At 47.1% G+C, this 20,763-nt stretch overlaps 2 protein-coding genes across 13 annotated transcripts in view; one reads left to right on the top strand and one right to left on the bottom strand.

Moving 5' to 3' along the window:
- DDX11 (DEAD/H-box helicase 11) overlaps positions 1-19,677 on the bottom strand; it is a 30,244-nt gene extending 10,567 nt beyond the window's left edge. For 4 of the 12 annotated variants that reach the window (XR_010362798.1, XR_010362800.1, XR_010362799.1 and 1 more), the window contains exons 1-19: positions 12,852-13,076; positions 12,325-12,411; positions 10,786-10,943; positions 9,646-9,694; positions 9,020-9,127; positions 8,378-8,465; positions 7,712-7,914; positions 6,944-7,096; positions 6,795-6,841; positions 5,933-6,012; positions 4,733-4,777; positions 4,543-4,610; positions 4,118-4,156; positions 3,533-3,656; positions 2,908-3,045; positions 2,333-2,445; positions 1,940-2,012; positions 1,470-1,573; positions 764-913 (exon numbers count right to left, since the gene is read on the bottom strand). Coding sequence is in view for 8 of the 12 variants with exons in the window: in XM_064421192.1 (XP_064277262.1) it covers positions 764-913; positions 1,470-1,573; positions 1,940-2,012; positions 2,333-2,445; positions 2,908-3,045; positions 3,533-3,656; positions 4,118-4,156; positions 4,543-4,610; positions 4,733-4,777; positions 5,933-6,012; positions 6,795-6,841; positions 6,944-7,096; positions 7,712-7,914; positions 8,378-8,465; positions 9,020-9,127; positions 9,646-9,694; positions 10,786-10,943; positions 12,325-12,411; positions 12,852-13,076; positions 13,167-13,313 (2,199 nt within the window). In the remaining 4 variants the exon portion in view is untranslated. Of the gene's footprint in view, positions 1-763; positions 914-1,469; positions 1,574-1,939; positions 2,013-2,332; positions 2,446-2,907; positions 3,046-3,532; positions 3,657-4,117; positions 4,157-4,542; positions 4,611-4,732; positions 4,778-5,932; positions 6,013-6,794; positions 6,842-6,943; positions 7,097-7,711; positions 7,915-8,377; positions 8,466-9,019; positions 9,128-9,645; positions 9,695-10,785; positions 10,944-12,324; positions 12,412-12,851; positions 13,077-13,166; positions 13,382-14,229; positions 16,395-17,012; positions 18,043-19,465 lie in introns of those variants that run through there. The other 8 variants (XM_064421193.1, XM_064421197.1, XM_064421195.1 and 5 more) reach the window with 8 other exon arrangements.
- LOC135301045 (acrosin-binding protein-like) lies at positions 16,421-19,988 on the top strand. Its single transcript, XM_064421201.1, has 4 exons — positions 16,421-17,219; positions 18,042-18,257; positions 18,636-18,730; positions 19,288-19,988. Exons 1-4 carry the CDS (start codon positions 17,186-17,188, stop codon positions 19,726-19,728), a joined length of 786 nt encoding a protein of 261 aa, XP_064277271.1. The 5' UTR covers positions 16,421-17,185; the 3' UTR covers positions 19,729-19,988.
- The last annotated feature ends 775 nt before the right edge of the window (positions 19,989-20,763 follow it).

Raw genomic sequence — 20,763 nt, 5'->3', positions numbered from 1 at the left:
GGCTGCCCCATGTGCCACAATGCCAAGAATCACCAGGGCTGTGAAATACCTGGGACTGTGGTAAGTTTAGCTTTTGGTACACACAAGTCACAGCCAGGGTATATGTACTTTTTCTTTCCCCTGGCACATGATCCAGGATCCCTGCACTGCAACCTGAATTGCCTAACTTACAATACCCAGCTTTCAAATACCTGTGAGAGTCATTGCAAAGACTTCATATTTGCAGTGATCTCCCTATTTAATGTTTCTCACTGCTCCTTCAACAGGAGTCACCATTGCTAGTCTTCCAGTTCCCAGCTCTACTTCTGGCAGATAGCAAAATGCTATTTGTCTTATGAACTGCACTGTTGTCTCACTCTGCCAAACCCTTGGCTGTGCTGGTCTGTGCTCAGGGGACACAGAGATGAGCCTGGGAAAAACAAATTCCCTGCAGGAGCTCAACCTGAACAGCCCCTCCCAGCCACAAGAGAACAAGCCTGGTGGCTATGGATAGCAAAGACTGTCTGCCCCCATGGCCACTACACAGAGTGTGCATTTCAAGAATGTATAGCTGCAATCCATCTCATTTGGATTGCAGCTCAGTGCTCAGCCACCCAGGAAGTGTGATTTATTCATTACTTTAGGGATTAGCTGGATAAACATCCCTTCTGCTCTGCTGCACAGACCATGGGAACAACTCGGAGCGAGGTCCATAATGCATATGGAATTGTTTGGGTTTTGACACCTCCATGGAAAGTACTGACTGCCCTGGCTGCACAATCACCTTCTTCTTGGCTGCCAGGCGGGAGAGCAGCCCTGTCTTCTCCCAGTGTCCATACACCTGCTTCTCGTACTCGTAGGAGGGGAAGAAGCACACCACACCTCCCGGGATCACATTGCACAGGTTGCACAGGATTCGACCTGTCTCGTCCATCTGCAGGAGAGATTAGAGCATATTGCAGCTGACAGGAGCCCCAGATAATGCTGCTCCAATTCTCTGCTCAATCCCAGGATCACACCTTCCTGATGACATGCCTTAGGGGAGGAAAAAATGTGGGAAATATGCCAGGTCTGTGAGAACTCCCACGGAGCTGGGCATCACTAAAAAGCTCTTCACTGCTTGGCCTTCTTCCCTAGCCCAGGGTTTCTGTATGGCAGTGGAGCCATGGTCATTCAGGAAAGGAAGGTTTGCCTCAGTGGATGGAAGCTGTCCCATTAGAACAGATATTGAGAGCTGGTTAGCACATCTGCTTGAGATTCAGCAGGGGCAGACCTAGTGTCTAGCCTTGGGTGATCACTGGCCTCCCACAGGAAGAAGGAAGATGCCCCAATGCCCCAAAACACCTGCAGCTGCTTTTGTGGTTTGGGATTTCCTTTGTCACGGCTTTTGCTCAGCCCCCCTCTTAAAAGACAGAGTGTACCCTGCTCTGAAATAAAAGAGTGTGAAGCAAAAAAGAGATCCCAAGGAAGGGAACAAAGGACAAACTGACCATCTGAGGCAGGTCTCTGGTCTGGTAAGTGAACTCCAGCTGCTGGTTGGAAGGACCACTGCAGAGGATGATGGGTAAAATATTTTCTGGAGGAATCACATGTCCTGGGGACAAAAACAAGTAGGGAGAGCCAACATCACTGCTGTTGGCACAAACCCCATGAGCTGAAGAACTTGAATTGCATTCTAGTGACAGAGGCAAACGTTTGCCTGGCTAAGCCAAAGTGCCTAAGTCACTCAGCTGTTCTAACTGCCAGCCCCTCAGCCCCTGGGAGGAAGGCATGGCACACTGCCTGCTAATACCAGTCAAGACCACAGGGGAAGCTCAGAGTGAAAGGGAGCTCACACCCCTTTGCTGCCCGGATTTTTAGGAAAGATGCCACATTGCTTTGAGTGCTGACAGAATAGTGCTAAAGGCAAACTGCAGCCCTTGCAGCTGCTGAGCCCTCCCTGCCAGCCCGGCACACTCACCACAGGAGAACTCCACGATACGGGCAGGGTCCACGCCAGCACAGCACAGCAGCTGCTCTCGGAAATCAGCCACCTAAGATCACAAAACAAAGACAAGTAAAGTACCAGTGGCCCAAAATCTACAGCAGCAGCACCAGCCCTGCCGGTCAAGGGCAGCCCGGGCCGGCGGAGGAGCGGCAGCGCCCTCTGCCCGCACACAGCGGCACCGACTGCCCGCAAAGCCTTCGGGGCGTGCTCCCTTGGGATCCCTGGCCCTGCAGAGCGATCCTCACACTGCTCCCCGTGCGAGTTCCAGCCTACCACGGGCTCAGCCTGGCTGCTCTCTTTCCACCCCGGCTTGCAGATACACCACCGACCTCCCGGGACCCCAGCACAGCACCCTTGTTCCCTCACCGGTTGCATGGTGCCTCCAGCAATGATGACAGCACGGCATTCTTCCACAACCTTGGCAAAGTGGACAGCTGGATTCAGCAAGAGGAATTTGAGGCTGCTCTGACCAACTGTGCCTGGGAAAAGGAGAGAAGAGCATTCAGGAGCTAGCTGTGACAATACTCAGGGATACGAGAGATTCTCCCTCCTGACCTGGGCACTCTGGCAGGTAACCCACCTCTCAAAGTAAAGACATACTGTTCATCACAGACAGAGGCAGCAGCAGGTAATGCCAACCTGGAAGTTACCTTCTGCTTCCTAATCCCCCTGGAGCTGTACAACAGACACAGTAAATTGCAGGATAAAACTTGATATCCAAAGTGGGAGCAGACCTCTGCAAACCCTGGCCCCAATGCCCTTGGTTAAAAATTCCCTTGGGGTCATAAGCATGCTCAGACAGACCAAGGCTGCCAGCCTACATCACAGATGGCACAAATGCAGGTTTCCCACAGACTCTTGTATCTCCTCCCTCAGTGGCAGTGAAGCACCCTCTTGTGACTGACTCATGCCACTTCTCCCCAGCTCACCCTTCCCAGTACCTTGCCTGTTGAGAATGACTCTGCCATCTTGGTTGGCATTTGTGAGGGCTGAGAGAAATCCTTCAATCTGCATCAGTGGAGAGGCAGTTCGGAGCTGCTCGTGCTCAGCCTCCACAGGAGAGCTCTGGGGGTTAGCTGCTGGCCCAAAAAAGAAAGGAGAGGCAGGCAACTTAGGCCACACTTCTAAAGACAGGGGTTAAGCACAAAACATGCTCTACAGGAGCACAATACCTGGCAGGCAGAGAATAAATACCCACTAAAGGGGAAAAGCCAAATTCTGTCTCACTGCTAAATAAAAAAAAATTTAAAAATTGGATTTTTGTGGCTGGCACCACTAAGCAGAGCTACTACTCAGGTCCCAGAGCTAGCAGGTCACAGAAGTGCAAAGCTTGAGTGCATGTGGTGTGAACATGGAATTACACCATTCAGCTTGAAATGGACCTCACTAATCCAATGTACAGTTGCCTAGGTCAGCTAGTGAGACCTGTTAAAAAGCACCCATGCAGGACACCTTCTTCAGCCTCTCATTCTGCACATCTGCCTCCTGAATTTCCTCACGCAGAAATGAGGGTTCCATATCCTCACTCTGCCCACAGATGCACAAAGAGAGGATGCCTGAACTCACCCTCCTTTTCAGATCCCTGCTGAAGGGTCAGAAGAAAGTCCTGCAAACCAGCCAGCTTCTGGTTCTCCTTGTTGGTTTTCACAGCTGAGGCAGGGCTCCCATATCGCTCCATAAACCCAAAAAGCTGCCAAACAAAAGCCAGAAAGACCAACAGCAGGAATCAGAGAAGATAAAAGCAGGTTTGCTGGCCTGCCACAAATTAAGTTTCTCATTAGGTGTTCACAAACCAGCCTAATCAGAATGTATCAACTCCCATTACCTTCCTACACCCACTGAATCAAAAGCAAAAGAAGTTTCTGATGTCTGTCCTTCCAGTGCAATGCAGCCTACTTGGCTGGCAAATTTGAGGCCAAGCAGCACAGAACTGGCACCCTCTGGAATACCGTGGTAAACCACATTGTATTTTTCTTTTCTGGATAAACAAGAGTTAATCTGCCCATCTAGTACTTTTTATAGGAACCAGTTGGTTTGCAGAACAGGATGGAGAAGACAAGACTCCCACCCAGCTGCTGCCCCTTCCATCTCAAACTGCAGGTGTGGAACAGCATTGGAACACTGCTGACCATGAACCCTCAGGGCATGTACCTTCCTGCTGATAAGACTCTTCTCACAGTACCGCTGAACCTGTTGGAGGAAGGCAGGAAAATGAACTGGCATTCAGCACCCCTTCTCCCATCCTGCTGCCCTTGATCCCTGTCCAGCAAGGCTGTCACTTGCTGTGCTTTGGGGAGAGGTGCACAGCTCTTCGTGGGCACCACCAGCCAGACAAGAGTTTATTACAATGGCATTCCAGAGTGGAAGCACACAGTGTTAAGGTGCTGGGTTTGGAGGTTCAAGGAGGGGAGTAAGGTTACTGGAGTAGCAAAATGTCTGCATCCACAGCCCTTACAGTGTAGCTTTGCCTTACAGACAGCTAGAAAACAGGGGCTTAGGCTCTACTTCTAGCTTTCACACAATAATCTCAAACAAGTCACCACCACCTGTGCCCTAACAGACAACATTTGCATTACCTTGAAGAGGTTGATATTGTCAATCTGGCTCTGAAATAGAAAGTCATTGATGGATTTTAGCACTGTCCCTGAAAGGAGAGAGAGAAGCGGAAAAGAAATTACTGGCTGCTGCTGGGCCTGCACCCCTTACTGCCCACACCCATGTCCCTGACTGATAGCTCCATACCCCAGGAGTTCACTCCAGTCTTACCTGTTTGGGAAACTGCCTGACATCCAGGATTCTGGTTCACATTACCTGTAAAGCATGAAACCAATTCAAGGAAGGCTTGAATCTATCTCAAAATTAAGCAGGAAACTAAAGACTGAGCTTGATGGGTACAGTGCACAAAAAACCCAAGAAGTAACTACACATCTGCAAAATGTAGCTATACAGACAAAACAGCAGCTCCCACTCAGTTTTAATTTGCCCTAGAGTAGCCTTACATTGTAGAACAAGCATGCTGCTCCATCCTAAGGAACACCACCTACATTCCTTCTGTGGCAGGAAGCAGCAGGTAGGGTGGGTGATCAGAAATGCTCACACCCTTTGTAGCCATCATGCTGCAAAGACAAAGTGAAGGGATTGCAACACATCCCTCACTCCTCCTCAGTGCAGCAGCAGGGAGCTGGGAAGCACAGAGGCTGGCAGGCAACTGGGAGGAGGGGAAAAACCTAAGGACACCTACATGCCCAGAGCCCAACAGCCAGAACAGGATTAATTACTGCCACTCACTGTATTTGATGTCCTACACTTTAACACCAACCTCACATCTCACTTTTGCAGCCCCTGCCCCAAAGGGCTGCATTTCCCCTGGCAGGGAGGAAGTTCTATATGAAGTTAGGACATGCTCTCCTCAAGACACACTAAGGTCTAGGAAACAGATCACTGCAGAAAAGGAGCAAGCCTTGCAAATTCCTGTGGACCTAAAATCAAAGCAAAATATTTTCTCATAAAGGAAAGGCACCACTCAAGAAAGATTCATTCTGCAGATGCATGCTGACACACACAGAGGCCTTGCTGCCAGATGACCTAGAGATTTATTTCATGCAGTTCTTGTGCTACACTGTTATACATCTGTTATACATCTGTTGTATTCCTCACTTAGCATCTTACATCATCCCCACTTCAACTGGATCTCAAAACCACACAGAAAAGGAAACTGCCTCTACCAACTTACAATGTCATCTGCTGCTCCTAAGCTAGTGAAACAAAGAAAAGGGTTCCAGTAGACCTCAATCAGCTTCCCCATGTACAAACCAGTCTGTGAAATAAAGTACTGGCATCTGAGCCTATCCATAAGCAACACTTCCCTGCAATCCCTGCAGAGGAGGAAGGGGGACAGTGTCCTGAGGAAGTAGCAACTAGCTCAAAGTTTATCAGTATCCCTGGAGACACAAAAGGTTTGCTTACCTCCCAGCATAGCCACAAACTGCTCCAATAAATACAGGATCTGCTTAATATACATCAAGTTCTTTGCCTTCAAACGTTTCCTATGAAAAATGAGATGCAATGAGGCCCCAAAACCTCTTCAGGGACTAAGCGAAGCAGATGAGCTGCAGAAACAAGTACATGAATTCTTCTTCATTTTGGAGAGTCAGGAACTAAGATTTCTTCTATGTTCACTCTCCCTGTTTGTGACAGGACACAGTCATCTGGATATCCTGCCCAAGGTGATCCCAAAGCATTTACCCTTGCTCCCCCCACTGTTCCTACCATTGCACTTCTCTTTGCATATTAATTAGTTGGTTTATCACAATGGCAGTGATGCCTCAAGATCCTATTGCAATAATGCTCCAAACATTTAGAGTTATTATCATTGAACACAACAATCAGCCACTGCAGGGATGGCAAGGTGCAGAGCCAAAACCCACATACAGCTTCCTTCTCCTCAGAGCTTCCTGCTTCTACCATAATGCCTGTCAGCACAATGAAAGACTAAGGGAGAGGGAGAGACATGAAAGACTGAATCTTTAGAAACTCTGCATCACAAAATAGAAGTGATTAGAGGGAGATATTGGGAAAGGAACTGAGTGTATAAGGGGAAAACAGAATCCTCAGGGTATCCCCTTTTCGCTGCTTAATAACAGCCCCAGGAGTCTGACTTAGATGGATTCTAGACAGAGATAATGAAGCAAGTGTCTTTTCATCTGCAGAACTCTTAGTGCAGTTACTTTCCACTGGGGAAAAGCAAGAAAGACTCTGCAACCATGGGATAAACCAAGGCATCCACAGACCTTGCCTCTGCTGAGCTGTTTTTCCCCAAGATCCTCACCTGTATCGCTCCATGTACTGCGACAGCTGGGAGTGGGCACAGCACAGCTACAGAAACAGAAAGCAGAAGCTGTTGTTATAAAGGAGAGAAGAAATAGCACTGTGGGAAGCAGACCCCCCTCTCCATCAGCAGGCCAGGCTGTGACTCACCTGAGAGCCGCTGACCTCGGCACTGTGGATGCAGGTGATGGTGTCTATGAGGTTGTGGGCCTCGTCAATGATCACAACCTGGTCCTTCAGCTTGATCCCAGCAGCGTTCCTGGTAGGCTCATGCAAAAGCATCTGATAGGGCAGCACCACCAGCTACAGGAGAGGCACACAGTGCCCTGATTCCAGCTCTCATCCTTACAAACTTAAAGCATTCTACAGCCACTCATTAACAGCCCGTATCAGAGGGCTGAATTCAACCAATACAGCCAATTCAGCACATGCCAAATTCAGCCAATGCAAAATTCAGCCAAGTGACTTACTCGTATTATGGGAAAAGTAAGAACAAAACCAGGAGCACATGCTTGAGAGGGGCACTGGGATGTAAGCTCAAGAGAAATGATTAAGCTACAATTGCATATGGGCTCAGGATACCTTCTAGATCTCCTCTGGAGCACTGAAAGCATGTCTTCAGAGAGAACCCAGCAAGAAAGAAGAGTGGTGTAAGATCTAAGAGTACATCTGTATGTCAATATTGCCTCACACTTGCTGAACTGCTCAAGTATTTCAAAATGCTGAGACATACAGCATCCTTATGAATTCTTATGGAAATTGTCATTTTCCTTTGCTTTCTGAGCAAAACTTCAGCAGACAGAAACACAGGTCGATTTACAGACTCCCCCAATCTAAGTAACAGTACTAGAGGGAGCAGGCCATCAGTTCATTCATAGAGTGCCTGGCATTAATGCCACTAAAACTATTAAGCCTTACCTGAGCAGCAGGAATAGCAAATCGACTCCCATAATATGGGCAGGCTTTAGTCTCCCTTCCCAAGGACACCAATTGCTCAATATCCTTCACTTCCACCAGAACTTCATCACGGAGAAACTGCATTTGCTCAAACGAATAAAATGGGCACACGATGCGACTCACACGTCTCTTCTTCCCCTCATTGTCCTCACTGCTCTTCTTTTCTAACAGCAGAAATCAAAAGAAAGCTATGAGCAACACACACAACAGCCTAGAATAACCACTTTGCAGAACCTCATGAATTTCAAAGCAAGCTTTGTCCTGTGTATTCCTGACCTATCACCTATCTTTAAATTATTCAGCAGTAATATTTCCATCCCCACAGCGGACACTACTCTTGCCAGTTAGATTTAGCATGTGACATCTTCCAACATTTCTAGCATTGAGTTAACAAACACAAGTATCTTTCTGTGCAGAAGTCCTGACCTGCTTAAGACACTCAGAAAATTTATCCTGATCTCAGCATAGCCTGGAGATCAAGAAAAGCACCAAGGATTCCCATTCCTCCAGCCTGTCATTTTCAAGCTTCTACCCCTCCTGCTAGAACTGACTGGCAGTGTCGACTGTCTCCACACTTTCATGACACCTTTTTTAGGAATTGCTTCCCCAGGCTGGGGGCATTCTTACCATGTTTGTTCTTTTGCATCTCCATGCAGCGGTCATTGATGAGCTGGAGAGCGCCCAGGCGTCGCACGTCCTCATTCACACACAGATTCTGGCACGTGCAAAGAGAGGAACAGGAAGGGAGTCAGTTCACAGCTGAGTGCCCCCATGAGCACCCCCTGCTGTAAAATGAAAGATTTTCTTTAAATCAATTTCAGGCCAGATTCCAAAAATGAAAAGTCTACCAGTTAGACATTGTACATACTAACTGCTACAAGCATGCTCAAAACTCACAGAAACTTAGGAGAAAAAAAAAGAGAAAAAGAGGGCTCACTGCTACACAAAAAAAATGAAAAAAAGAGGGCGTCTGAAAATGCTGCCAGAAGTACTAGTCTACTAAGAGGAGCACCTTCTCAGTGACTCAGACTCCTGTAATAACCCATATTAGAAAAGGTAAAACATATTCTTGTATTTACATCAAAGGATAAATTACCAAAACAGAGTTCACAGAAAAACGTACATCACAGAGATCTGTGTTGCGACCCATGGCTGCCTTAGTTTTTCAACAGGAAACTCAGCCAGTCCTCCCCAAGGTGACTTCTGTGGCACCAGATCCACAGAGCTCCTGTCAATGTGTTCTGGGTGCCTGAGAACACCACCACGTACCTGCCTGGATCCCAAGGACACCAGACGTGTGTCTTTGCCAAAAGGACTTTTCTGCACCTCATGCACAAACTGGGACAGCTGGGAGTGAGTGCGGCTGCAGTAGTAGATCTGCAGTGAGGAAGAACAAAGGGAAGACAGAAGAATACAGAAGCCAATCCCTACCTATGACCAATCCTACAAGCACTTCAGCAAGGCTCACCTTGCTCAAGCACAAGGAAAAGCACATGTTTGAGTGTCATCTTAAAACTGCTGAGGCCAAAAGCCCCATCTTTGTTTTCTCCTCTGCATTTGCTTTTGTTTCCATTTAATTTTCCAAGGTCTCTATAAAACAGGGACTCACCATGGGACAGTAATAAAAAACTATTTATTGCTGTGTGCTTTTATAGCAAGCCACAGCAAAAACTAAGCAGTGCTAGCACAGCAAGCTGCTTAGCCAGGCAGTGTAGTCCAGAAGGAGATGAACACAGCAGATCTAGCTGTCCTTATCAACAAACCTGGCAGGTTTTGGAAGCTAGTTCCTAAATCCTTCTGTACTGCCTGACTGTTGGAAAGGTGCAAGGAAGCCATAATTCTGCTCACTCCTACACTATTTTATGAAGAGGCACTATTTAATTTCCTCATCTCACCTTAGTCACATGCTCCTCTTCCAAATCATCATCATCATCTTCTTCCAGCCTAAGAAAAGAGAAAGCTCAGTTTCCTTTCAGCAGACCACTGACAGCAAGAATCAAATGATGCTCCACAACACGACTGGTGTCTCAAGAGAGATGATTAAGTCATCTCAAAAAGAGCCTCAAGTGGTAAAAGAAAATTTAACTTTTTAAGAACAGTGTAAGTGTGCATAATCAAGTCAAGCCTTTCTCTTTAAAGGAAAAATCTCTCCTCGGCTGTGCCTTTTTTCAAAGTTCAAAAATTTTTTTTCTTTTGATTCAGGGGCTTCTAAGCCTCAGGCATAAGCTAATCAATGCTATACTATTCTTTGGTGACCTCATTTATTTATTTTTGTAAAGCTTTCCTATTAGAAGCAATTTACCTCCAGATATGACATAAAGAAGGGCATCAGGAAAGCATTCAGCTGCCATTGAGCTCCTCAAAAACAGCAGTTCAATGTTTGATAGACTACGTACATATAAAAAAAGTAGTTAAATGTTCTTCAATTTTTAAGGCAGAAGGATATGTCTAGACACTAATTAGTAAATTTGTCATTTAAATTGTTTTGATTTTTTTTGTGCTGAAGTATGGCTTCTGGCTTTCTGCATAAAGCAAATGCATGAGAGAGAACAGTGTGCATGGGATTTTCATGCCAAAGCTCTGTCTTCAGAAATGTGAACATCTCTGCCTTTAGAGTATCAAAAGATGCCAGTGCTGATCTGCAGAACTGACAGCTTCCTGTGGTGCCCTGAGTTCCATTCTGCTTTCTAATGCAAGGAATTTTATCTCGAGTCATTCACTCAGCACCCAGAGGCACTCTTTGGGAAGCTGGCCATGGATAAAGGCAGGACACTGCTACACATTTTAAGATGCACTTTCTCAGAAAGCACTTCAAGTCACTCAGATCAATCTAACAAAAGTTTAAAAAAATCAAAACAAAAATCCCCTTCAAACAACCAATTAAATAAACCCCAGAACAACCACCACCTTACACTGTTTGAAAAGGTGAGAAACACTTTTTAATAAAATCTGCACAACTTCTTTAATCAGGGCAAGACAAAAATTAGACAGAAAATGTTTCCTTCACATGGAATCCCCTCAGTCCCTGTCCTTACCCAGATACCACTTTCTTTTCATCATCACTCTCATACTCAGCAAGAATCAGCTCCTCCTCATTGTGATCCAGCTGGTCTAGAGCACCCTCTCCAGCTCCCTGTGAAAGAGCCTCCTTGCTGAGCTGAAGAAGGAGCTTTGCCTCATCCTCCTCACATCTCTGGAAGGAATACAAAGGCACAGTGTTTCCCACATAAAAAGAGAGTAGCACAGGGGCTGTTTTATGGCATGAACAGGTCAGAACTCAGCACAGTCCCTCACAGAAGGCTGAAGCTGTTCAGCCCTACAGAAGGCAGCTGCTACCAACAACCAAAGACTTGCCCACACAAATGGTTATGAAGAGGAAACATAAAGGACCTTCTCTGCAAAAGGCCTGCTGAACTAAAAGACCCTCAATGAAATGTTCATGTAATCCAGTATTAGCTACTTAAAGTGGCCCATAAAGCATGTCTGCCTGAGAGAAAATCGTGTGCAAATAAACCTGAACAAACAAACATGTAAAGACATAATCAAACACTCTCTGCACATTTAACACAAAGCTAGAATCAGCTCAGCATCTGGTTTGGAACAAGATTTCTCTTGCTGTTTTTTCTCCAGTTGTATGACTGTTACTCTAACACAAGTCTATCTTTCTACAAAAATTCAATTGAACTGCTGAAGAATAGTTTTCTGATTAACTTTTGTGTTATGACAAAGGAAAGTTCATTTTTTTCCATCTCTAAACAGTATCTTCCAATGTCAATGAGCATTTTATTATAATGGAATTTTACAAACAATGCAGTTAGTAAGCACTACAGAAAAGATTAATCAGTCGCTTTTCTAAATCTCCATAATATTTCTCTCAGTTACTTTCTTGCTTTTTATCATGCTTCTCAAGTCACATGCTCTTCATCTTCTTTTAAGAGAGAAGTTCTTTGTTCCATTTGGTTTTTATTTGCCATTCTTTACTATTTCTGTCATATAATTTTGACAGGAGTTGACCAAAACATTACACAGTATTTCAGATAGAGCACACTAGAAATTAATAGCCTGGCAGCCTAATAAATCTATTTGGGGACCTGAACTGAGTATTTCTGGGAAGTATAACTCATATTATCAAAACCCATCAAGAGCACTGAGGCCAGTTCATGCACCTGAATGAGAGGAAATATATACTTGTGAACTTTAATATCATTTTTGTTCCAGAAGTACGGACTTTTCAAACATGTTCATAAAACAGAGATCTTTCCAAAAAAAGCCTCTGGGTATTAAAGCTTTTAAAAGAAAAGCAGAAAGCCAGGAGGCAATCAGAACGCACATAATTTCTGCCCACACACAAAAACTGTCACAGGAAATTATCAATGCACAAATTGTTTTTCACATCTGTACTTTTAAAAGAAAATTTACCAAATAATTTTGGATGACCAATTTCAAAAACCTCATACAAAGAACTCCTCAAACAGGTGGGTTGGAAAAGTCAGTGTGAAGTCACACATAAGCAAATATGAACAACACTGAAGGTAACCAAACCAGCAAGTTTTGATCTCTGTGGAATAACTCACCTTCCTCTTTGCTGCGTATTTTAACTGCACGTTGTGCCGAATTTTCTCAAGACGATCTTCTCGCTTTTTCCTTCTGATCTGCTCTTCCTACAAAAATGGGAGAGTGTGGGCAGGATGAAGTGGATTTAGTCCTGGTATCACTACTTATGCTCTGCGCATAGAAAAAAGACTAATGGAAACAAAACTGCCGGTACCGGGTGCCCTTCCCCCGGAGTGCTCCCCTACTGAGTGTACTCTGCTCAAAGCTATAGTTTCCTGTCTTGGGCAAAGACACAACACCACCAAATTTGCCTCACGTGTTCTCCACTCACCATCCAGGATACAGGAACAGTTTGCCCAGAGAAGGGGTGCAGTTCCCTTCCCGGGAGATGCTAAAAAGCCGCTGGGCACTGGGTACCGCGCTTGAGGGACTCTGCTCGAGCAGAGGGGCTGTTCCAGGTCATCCCCACGGGTCCCTTCCAGCCCCAGCCATTCTGTGACTAATGATATCAGCCCTCCCGATCCTTTCACACAGGAGCCTTCCCCACCTTCAGCCTGTCCACCATGTCCCGCTCCTCTTTCTTCTGCACGAAGGCCGTGACCCAGTCCGGCTGCCCGGCCGTGTCCGCGCTGCCCGGCCGAGCCTGCTGCGGGCTCGGCGCGTCCTGCGCGCCGGCCCCGAGCGCCAGCAGCTGCGCCTCCTCCTGCCGCCGCTTCTCCTCGCAGTCCCGGAGCCACGACAGCGCCCCGCAGATGAGGCTCAGCGATTTTCCCTGTCACGGAGAGCCGGCACGGTGAGCAGCGCTGCCGCCACCGCCGCGGCCCCGCTCGGCCCCAGCCGCGGCTCGGCCCCGCCGCCTCACCGTGCCCGTGGGGCTCTCGAAGATGCCAACGCGGCCGGCCTCCAGCGCGCCGTACAGCGCCTCCATGAACTGCTCCTGGATGCGGTACGGAGTGTAGGGGAACGGGAACCGGCCCGGCACGGAACCCGCCGCCTCCCCGCTCTCCATCCCGCCCCGCTTCGAACCGGGCGCCGCGGCCGCGGCCGCCCCTTCCCGTGACGCGGCGGAAGAGCCGCCCGCGCTGCCCTGCACGCACAGACCCGCCCTTCCCGAGCTACCAAACCGGCCAGCCGCTCACCCCTCTTCCCTGTTCCTTCCCAGCACACGCAGGGATAGAAAATTAGATTACAGAGGGAAAAAAACAAAAAGTTTTATTTAGGAAGGGAACGCACAGTAATGACACACTGCCATAGAGAAGGGGTTTATACAATACTCAGTCCTTAAATGCCGAACTGTGTATGTTAATACTCTGGAAACAACTGCGACCTAAAGAAGAGCGGCATAAAAAGAACACAACTCTGGACCAGCAGTGAGAACTCATCGTGTGCTGGTTCAGACTAGGACATCTAGGAGCAAGTCCTTTCTTTTTGAGTTAAATAATACAAGGCCACATTTTTATCCATGTTTTGTTATCTCCCACATTGAAAGGTGTTTCAAATCAACAACAACAAATCTGGGAGAAGCTACAGATTGCCTTTCAACTGGAAGCACTTCTGCATCCAGGTTTTGTGGGAACAGCCATTAGTTTTGTGTTACCTAGCTATCACGAGGCAGGAATTCTTTTTCCCATGTAAGATTTGGAAAATAGAAAGAAAAGACGAACAGATTTAAGTTCAGCTCCAAAGACTCACTCTGAAAAGATCTGGAAATGCCTTGTCAAACACTGTGTAACTTACTCTGTTCATGAAAAATAAGGGAAGGTAGTAGAAAGAAGAGTTCCTAAGACTATTACAGCATCTAACATGCCAAAGTTTTGAGTCAGAACCAACCTGGAACACTTTATTTTGATCTTCACCTTAGCCATATTTTACAAGCCCAATTCTCCCAGTTATTTTTCTAGTGTATATTCACAGTCCCCACTTACCCTGAAGCTGGTGCTCATTCCTCAGGCTCTTGGCACTCTTCCTAAACTCTCAGCACTTGACACTTGGGACTAACTCCCTGTTTCCAGGTCTCCTGAAGACCTTTGTGCCTCTGGGGTTAAGCAGGCAGCCCTAACACCAGATATACGATGTCTCCAGTCAGTCTCTTCTCACTGTGGCTCTCACCGTGCATTCAGCTACCCCCAAAAACTACTTTATGTTCCTGCTCTCAACATCCACTCCAGATTTAAGGCAGAAGTGAGAGGGAAGTGAGGATTTTTCTACCCACCAGACATTTATAAGGCTTTTTGGCTGTGTGGATTTTCAAATGCACTTTAAGTCTTGAGCTTTTCAGTAAGTTTTTCCCACATTGGACACACTTGTAGGGCTTGGCTCCTGCATGGATCCTCAGGTGGGCACCGAGGGCTGTGCTGGACCACTTTCCCACACTCCTCACACTTGTAGGGTCTCACCATGGTGGATCCTCAGGGGCACGTTGAGAGCTGAGCTCCAGCAGGAGCTGTGCCCGCACTCCACACAGATGTGGGGCTGCCCTTGGTGTGCAGGCCCTATTGCTTAGCCAGAGAGGAGTGGTTGCTGCACCTCCAGCCACACATATGGGCAGGTCTGACTCATCCTCAGCAAGAATAGCCTTGCTGATGTGGGCTTTACCACTGTCTTTGCATTCCCAGACTTCCATCCCATAAGGAGGTGGCATTCCCCATCTCTTTGGAAAACATGTCTCCCTCTCACTTTGTATTTCCAGCTCCTACTTGTGATCCTGTCTGTGCTTGGCCTCCCAGAGGGAATCTCCTGTGAGCTTCTGGGAGGGGAACAGATGGAGTTCAGCTCTCATTGAACCTTCCTGATGAAAGCTGCCCTTCTGCTCGCCACCCACGGTCCTGTCCCCCGCTGGAGTGAACACAGGAACTAACAATGAGTAACTCCCTTCTTCCCTGAGGGGAAAAGCCAGACACGGAGACCACCAAGACCTGCTGCATGTCACCCACCATGAGCTGACAGCACGGCAGACAGCCCCTTGGTATCTTCTCAGGGCACAGTAAGGGCATGGAGACTGAGATGAGCGGGAAGGGAATGTGACTCCAGGATGGGAGGCCACTGCAGCACCGACTGCAAAGGGGATCCTCTGTCAAAGTTACAGCCCTAAAGGGCAAGATCCACCTGCTTGCCTTCAAAGTTCCCATGTCCAGCAAGGTTAGAAGAACATCATGACTGCTTTCCTTAATAATTCTCACTGTAGCTACTTCTCCTCCTTCCGCCTGAATCACTTCTCTTCAGCCAATATTCCCATGCTGGATCATGGAAGAAATCAGCCTACAGCACAGAAACATCCACCCCTGCCCAGCAAACTATTCATTTCCTTTCGTCCTTCTAGTCGTAGCCCTTTTTGTTAAAAAGAAAGCTCTGCAGCAGATTTCATCTACAGAACAGAAAGACAACTGAGTAAAATTATAAACTGTTTTATTAACCTTTAGACTGAAACATTTGGAGGCTCCTGGTTTTTCATAGGTTATACTTATTTGGAGACATATGTTGGAAATTCATGCTGGAGTGTGAGGTACAATGGGCTGGACAGCACTGCTTACAGACTGAACATCATCCTGTCACATGGAACAGGATGTGATGCAGCAGATTAAATCCTCAAAGTTTTGTTTACAACACTCAGGACTGAAGAACATTTGCAGTACAAAGGTACTCAAAAGCACCTCAAAGCAGCAAACTGACCCAAATATTGTCAAATATTGTGAGCACAAAAAGAAGAAAAAGCCATACTTTGGTTCATGCCTTTTAACATTATGAGTATATTCTTTGCTGAAAAATACAGAAGATTGATTTCATTTTGGATATGGTCTTTTGAAAGGGTATTAGATACCACAGGATTTTGCTATAATCTGCCTACAGATCCTTCTGGAAGTAGAATCTATTTACTGAGGGAGAAGAAGGGGCAAGGTCAGTGTGGAGTGTGCAGCGTGGTACACCCCCAATTTTCAGCATTCAGCTCTTTCCTTCCCAGACAATTTCTCACCTTGTAAATAGTTTACTACTTACAAGTACTTACTTACTACAGTGTTGGGCTGCTTCTGGTGAAAAACCTGCTTCTCTTCATTTATCCAAAAGGTTAAAGCCAAGCTGGGGACTACAGGTCCTGGTCAGAGGGAGGAAAACAGACATAATAAATGCCTGTCATAGTAACAGTGCTGTAGGATGAGATTACAGGAGGATAAATATTTAGGAGCTGAAAGTAACATAGACCATAGAAAAATGGTGCCCAGAAACATGAGTCAGGATCACTTTCTGTCCTGTGTGACACCACTGTTCAGGTCCAATAACCAGGGCCAGCTCAGGTAGCACACACAGGTCAACCAGATGTCCAGAGAGCCACCTGACAGCTTGCTGCCTTCTCACAGGTGTCTGGATGTTTGTCCTGCTGCACTTCCAGGCCAAAAATGCCTCCTGATGAGTTTTGTGTAAGAAAACTATCGACTCCTCAAACCATTTTCTCTCCATCACTTTTCTTCCTAGTGTTTTCTGCTATGGTCTGGAGTCTTGTTTATTGCTTTGTGGATCCTGTCTTAATGGATCAGCCAAGCACACACAGATCTGGGCAAGAGACAAGATTTTGATCTGCTTACACATTATCAACAGCAGCAGCCCAAAGGCAGAATTTCCTGTCCTGTGCTCCAGAAAAATAACTGTTTGACTGCCTCTTTCCAGATGGATTTTACAGGGCTGGCAGTGAGCAGAAAGAAAGAGTCACACACACCTGTTCATGCACAAACACTGCCTGGGGGAGGGGACAGCAGGGAGGAAGCAGGAGCAGCGGAGGATGGAGTGTTCAGAACGCAGGTGTCTGTGACATCAGTGGCAGAGCAGCAGAGGTGACAGCTCCAGCAGTGCAGGTGGGTCCCAACTGTCACAGGCACTGCTCCCAGTGTCATGACGGCCTTGTGGGCTTATCTGGCTTTGTCTGGTGAGTAGGAAATGTCCCTCCTGCAAAGCCAGTTGTGAGAAAGGGCAGCCAGCCCAGCTGCTCTGCACTCTCCCTGTCGCTCCTCAGCTTGTAGGCAAAAGGAAGGGATGAAGCACCCTCCAATGCCTCAGGAGCAAAGATCCCAGGGCTTATAATTTTGGCAGTTTTCACCAATGGATTTGGTATTTTATTAATCAAGGAAGGCCACAGAACGACCTAAGAGCCAGACAGGAGTCAGATCTGGATGCAGTGGGCACAGGCTGGAGCAGAGGTGGAAACTGGAGATGCTGTGACAGAGACAGCATTAAACAGCATTAAACCAGACACAAGTGCTAAGGCACAGGTCTGGAGTTAACCCACAAAGCTAAGAGGGAAGAGTTGGCCCAGTAAAGCAACAGGGGAAGCAGGAGAAAGAGGTCTGAGAGAGGACCTTGGTTAAAGACCTATTTAGCCAGAGGAAGAGTTTGCAGAGGCTAAAAATCTTGGAAGGAAATAGTCTACTTGCTCCAGCCCCAACAACAGAGCAATATTCTCAGTTTCAGCCATGACTTCCAAGACATTTCTCCCAATTCAAGATTTGAATCTCCAGAGCTTTGGTGAAGGTCTCTCAGCCATGTACTGTCACTACTTTCAACATGGGCATAGCAAGTTTTCCACAGGTCTGGACCTTCCATCTCTAGCTTGTAAATGCATTTTCCATGTGCTGGATCCTGCACCCAGAAAAGGCAACAGAGATCTGGATTCAGTCCTCCATCTCTTCCGAACATGTCGTGGTTAGCATTTCCTTCTCCCTCTGACTCCCTGCACTCTATTTTCCACCAGTGCTCTTGGGCTGGGGCTGCATAGCCGGCCCTCGGGGCACAAAGGCACAGCAGCCAGGAACACCACTCTCTGACCAGGAATACCACCAGTTCTTCAAGTTCCTGCGGATCACCATCCAAGCCACCACTGCCTGCCACCTTCGCGAGCTGTACGGCTGCAAGAACTCGCTCGTCCGGAGACTGGATGAGTATGAAAACCACGGAGTCGTCCCTTCAGGTAAAGCCAACCATGATTCCCAAGGGCAGGCAGTTGGACAGGAGTCCTGCATGGCCCTGATCACTGGGAAACATTCAGGATCTGGGGAGGAAAAGAACGGGGAGAGAGGTGGGTAGCAGTCCTGCAGTGAGGAGAAAGCTCATGGGCATCCTCTCTCACACTCCATTGGATCCACATGTGTCCCTAGGACCAGCCTCCTCTCACCCCTTGGGTCATGAACATGACCAAGAAGCAGTGGAGTTTCTCAAAAGGTCCCCATATGACACAGGGGTTTTCATGGAGGGATGTCACTCCACAGGGAGGTTATTGCTAAGGGGGATGCCAGTGCTGGAGTCTGTCACTTTATTTGGGTCTGTGTCTTTATTTGCCTCTTTCTAGGGCCTGTATGCTCCGAACTGCCAGGAAATCCTTTCTTCCACAACTTCTGCACCTTTTCTCTTTATCGCTGTATTATGAAAAAGTATTTCCTTAAGGTGAGTTATTCAGCTATTTCCTGAAGACTATGGTGTGCTCTGGGCAATTAGCAGGCAAAAGAGGGAGCCCTGAATATGAGTAAGTGGGAAGACAGAAAGCTAAATGACAGGGAAGATAGAAGAGAACCATGGGCAGCCCATCATCCAGGGGCACTCACACCAAGCTGATTAGCTAACTCAGATGGCACCTGCAGCCACTTGCCAAAAAGGAGACTTTGCAGAAGGCATTCTTGAAGAAAATGAACCTTTGAGGACCACCTTAGCCCTCTTCCCCAGCTCTCATTCCCAACGAATTTGGGACAATCTAGGTTTCTCCAGAAGAAAGGGGGATTCACATAGGCCAGAAGAAGAGAGCAAAGAGAGCTGTGAATCGCAAGAGAAGTTTATGGGGAGACTTGACAAGGAAAGGATATGAAGGTTTATTTTGCTTTCCTGAGCTCATCTTAGTAGGAAATAGGAAAGATGAGATTGTGCAGTGAGAGCTAAACGCACAGAACAGGGCTGTGCCTCAGTGCCTGCTCCTAAGGCTCTCCAGAGGAATGTTTTCTCCTCCACAGAGGACCGTGTGCCCAGAACACAGCAGAGTGAAGCAGCGCATCGCAGCAGGCGCTGACACCATCATAACCAGTGATGCCATGTCATCTAGCAGCTTTAGTCCCCTGCCAGTTCCCCCCATGTCTCCCACATCTCACTCCATACCTGACACAGAGGCAGATGTGATCCCCGCCTCCTTACCTGTGAGCACACTGCCAAATCCTTCCGGCCCAGAAGCCACAGAGGTGACAGCCAGTGGCCAGCAGCAAGAGCACCTACCCAACAGTGACATCGAGGATCTCCTCCTGAGGATACTGGACAGCCAGGTGCAGACTTCACTGCAGACAATGAAGCTGTTGATGTCTGTTGGGAAGGCAGTGAAGGAGGAAGAGTTGCGGAAGGCTGCCACGAGCCTGCTGGTGGCCCTGAACAATGCAAATGTGTCTTGGTCACCAACCAACTGATACAGCTCAACAGTGTGGTAAACACAGGGGAAAAGCCATCTCTTCCAAATGCATGGCGAAACTGAGCCATGGGAAATGCTATTGCCCAGGATTCAAAGAGAAAGATGGTGTCCTCTTGGAAGCAAATGTATTGAGAAGATACCATTCTCTCCTGTAAAAACTTTGCTCACCATTAATGGTGTTTGTTGTGTCATTCAAGGGATGTCATGGGAGAATGATGGCTTTTCTTCATTAAATGTAGGTGCTGCTGCTCAAAAGCATTGAGAGAAGAACCTTCTTTGAAAATGTTTGTGAATATACAGACACAGATATACAAGGGGTGCTCTACAAGTGCAGGAAGGCTTTATCCTGCAAGGGAACTGCTGGTCCTGTGCTCTCCTTGTGCTGGGGTTTGCACATGGTTGATATCTACTTCTGAAATGTTGTTGTGAAACACACAAGATAAATACTCATATTAAGAGCCTCCTCTTGTCTCTCACAAAACCACAGAGAATCTGATTCTTGGAACTTTGGCTGAAGTGCTGTTTCTTTTGTAAACACTGAACATGCCTGTAAGTAAAAACTGTGTGAAGCCATCTGGAGTCTGCACTTGCTGCTAAAAAGCAGAGTGGGAACTCTCCCAGAGCCAGCTCTGGTTGTCTGACTCTCCACTCAGAAGAAGAGTGTTACCTCAAACTCAATCTAAGCTCCAGTGGTTTTTTGCTTGCAGGAGACCACCTCTAAAGTGAGAATCCCCTATTCACCTTTCCTTCTGCAGGCTTTATTGTTTTCTATTCCACCAAGGGCTCTGAGGAGAAATGGCTGAAAGGCAGCTCTCTCCATGATGCACCACACCAAGCAACATCCCTGTGGAGACAGTCTGGGATGCTGATTTCCTTTACACTGCTAAGTGGCACAAACAGAGCTGAGTGAAATATAGGCTGTGTCTATCTATTGAAGGAAGTCCTTAGAAAGAAGACCTCAAAATTACAGGTTCTCCATTGTCCTGGGACCTGTTATCTTTCCCAATGCCAAAGGCAGGTCATGCATGGGAAG

This window comes from Passer domesticus, chromosome 5 (genome assembly GCF_036417665.1).
Source record: "Passer domesticus isolate bPasDom1 chromosome 5, bPasDom1.hap1, whole genome shotgun sequence".
Classification (NCBI taxonomy): domain Eukaryota; kingdom Metazoa; phylum Chordata; class Aves; order Passeriformes; family Passeridae; genus Passer; species Passer domesticus.
This window is presented reverse-complemented; position numbering and strand designations above follow the sequence as displayed.

Bases quoted from the DNA above. Each gene is read 5' to 3' on its own strand.
- LOC135301045 (XM_064421201.1), top strand. From the start codon at position 17,186: ATGACGGCCTTGTGGGCTTATCTGGCTTTGTCTG. The intron at 18,258-18,635 runs GTAAAGCCAACC...GCCTCTTTCTAG, and splicing joins CCACGGAGTCGTCCCTTCAG to GGCCTGTATGCTCCGAACTG. The intron at 18,731-19,287 runs GTGAGTTATTCA...TCTCCTCCACAG, and splicing joins TGAAAAAGTATTTCCTTAAG to AGGACCGTGTGCCCAGAACA.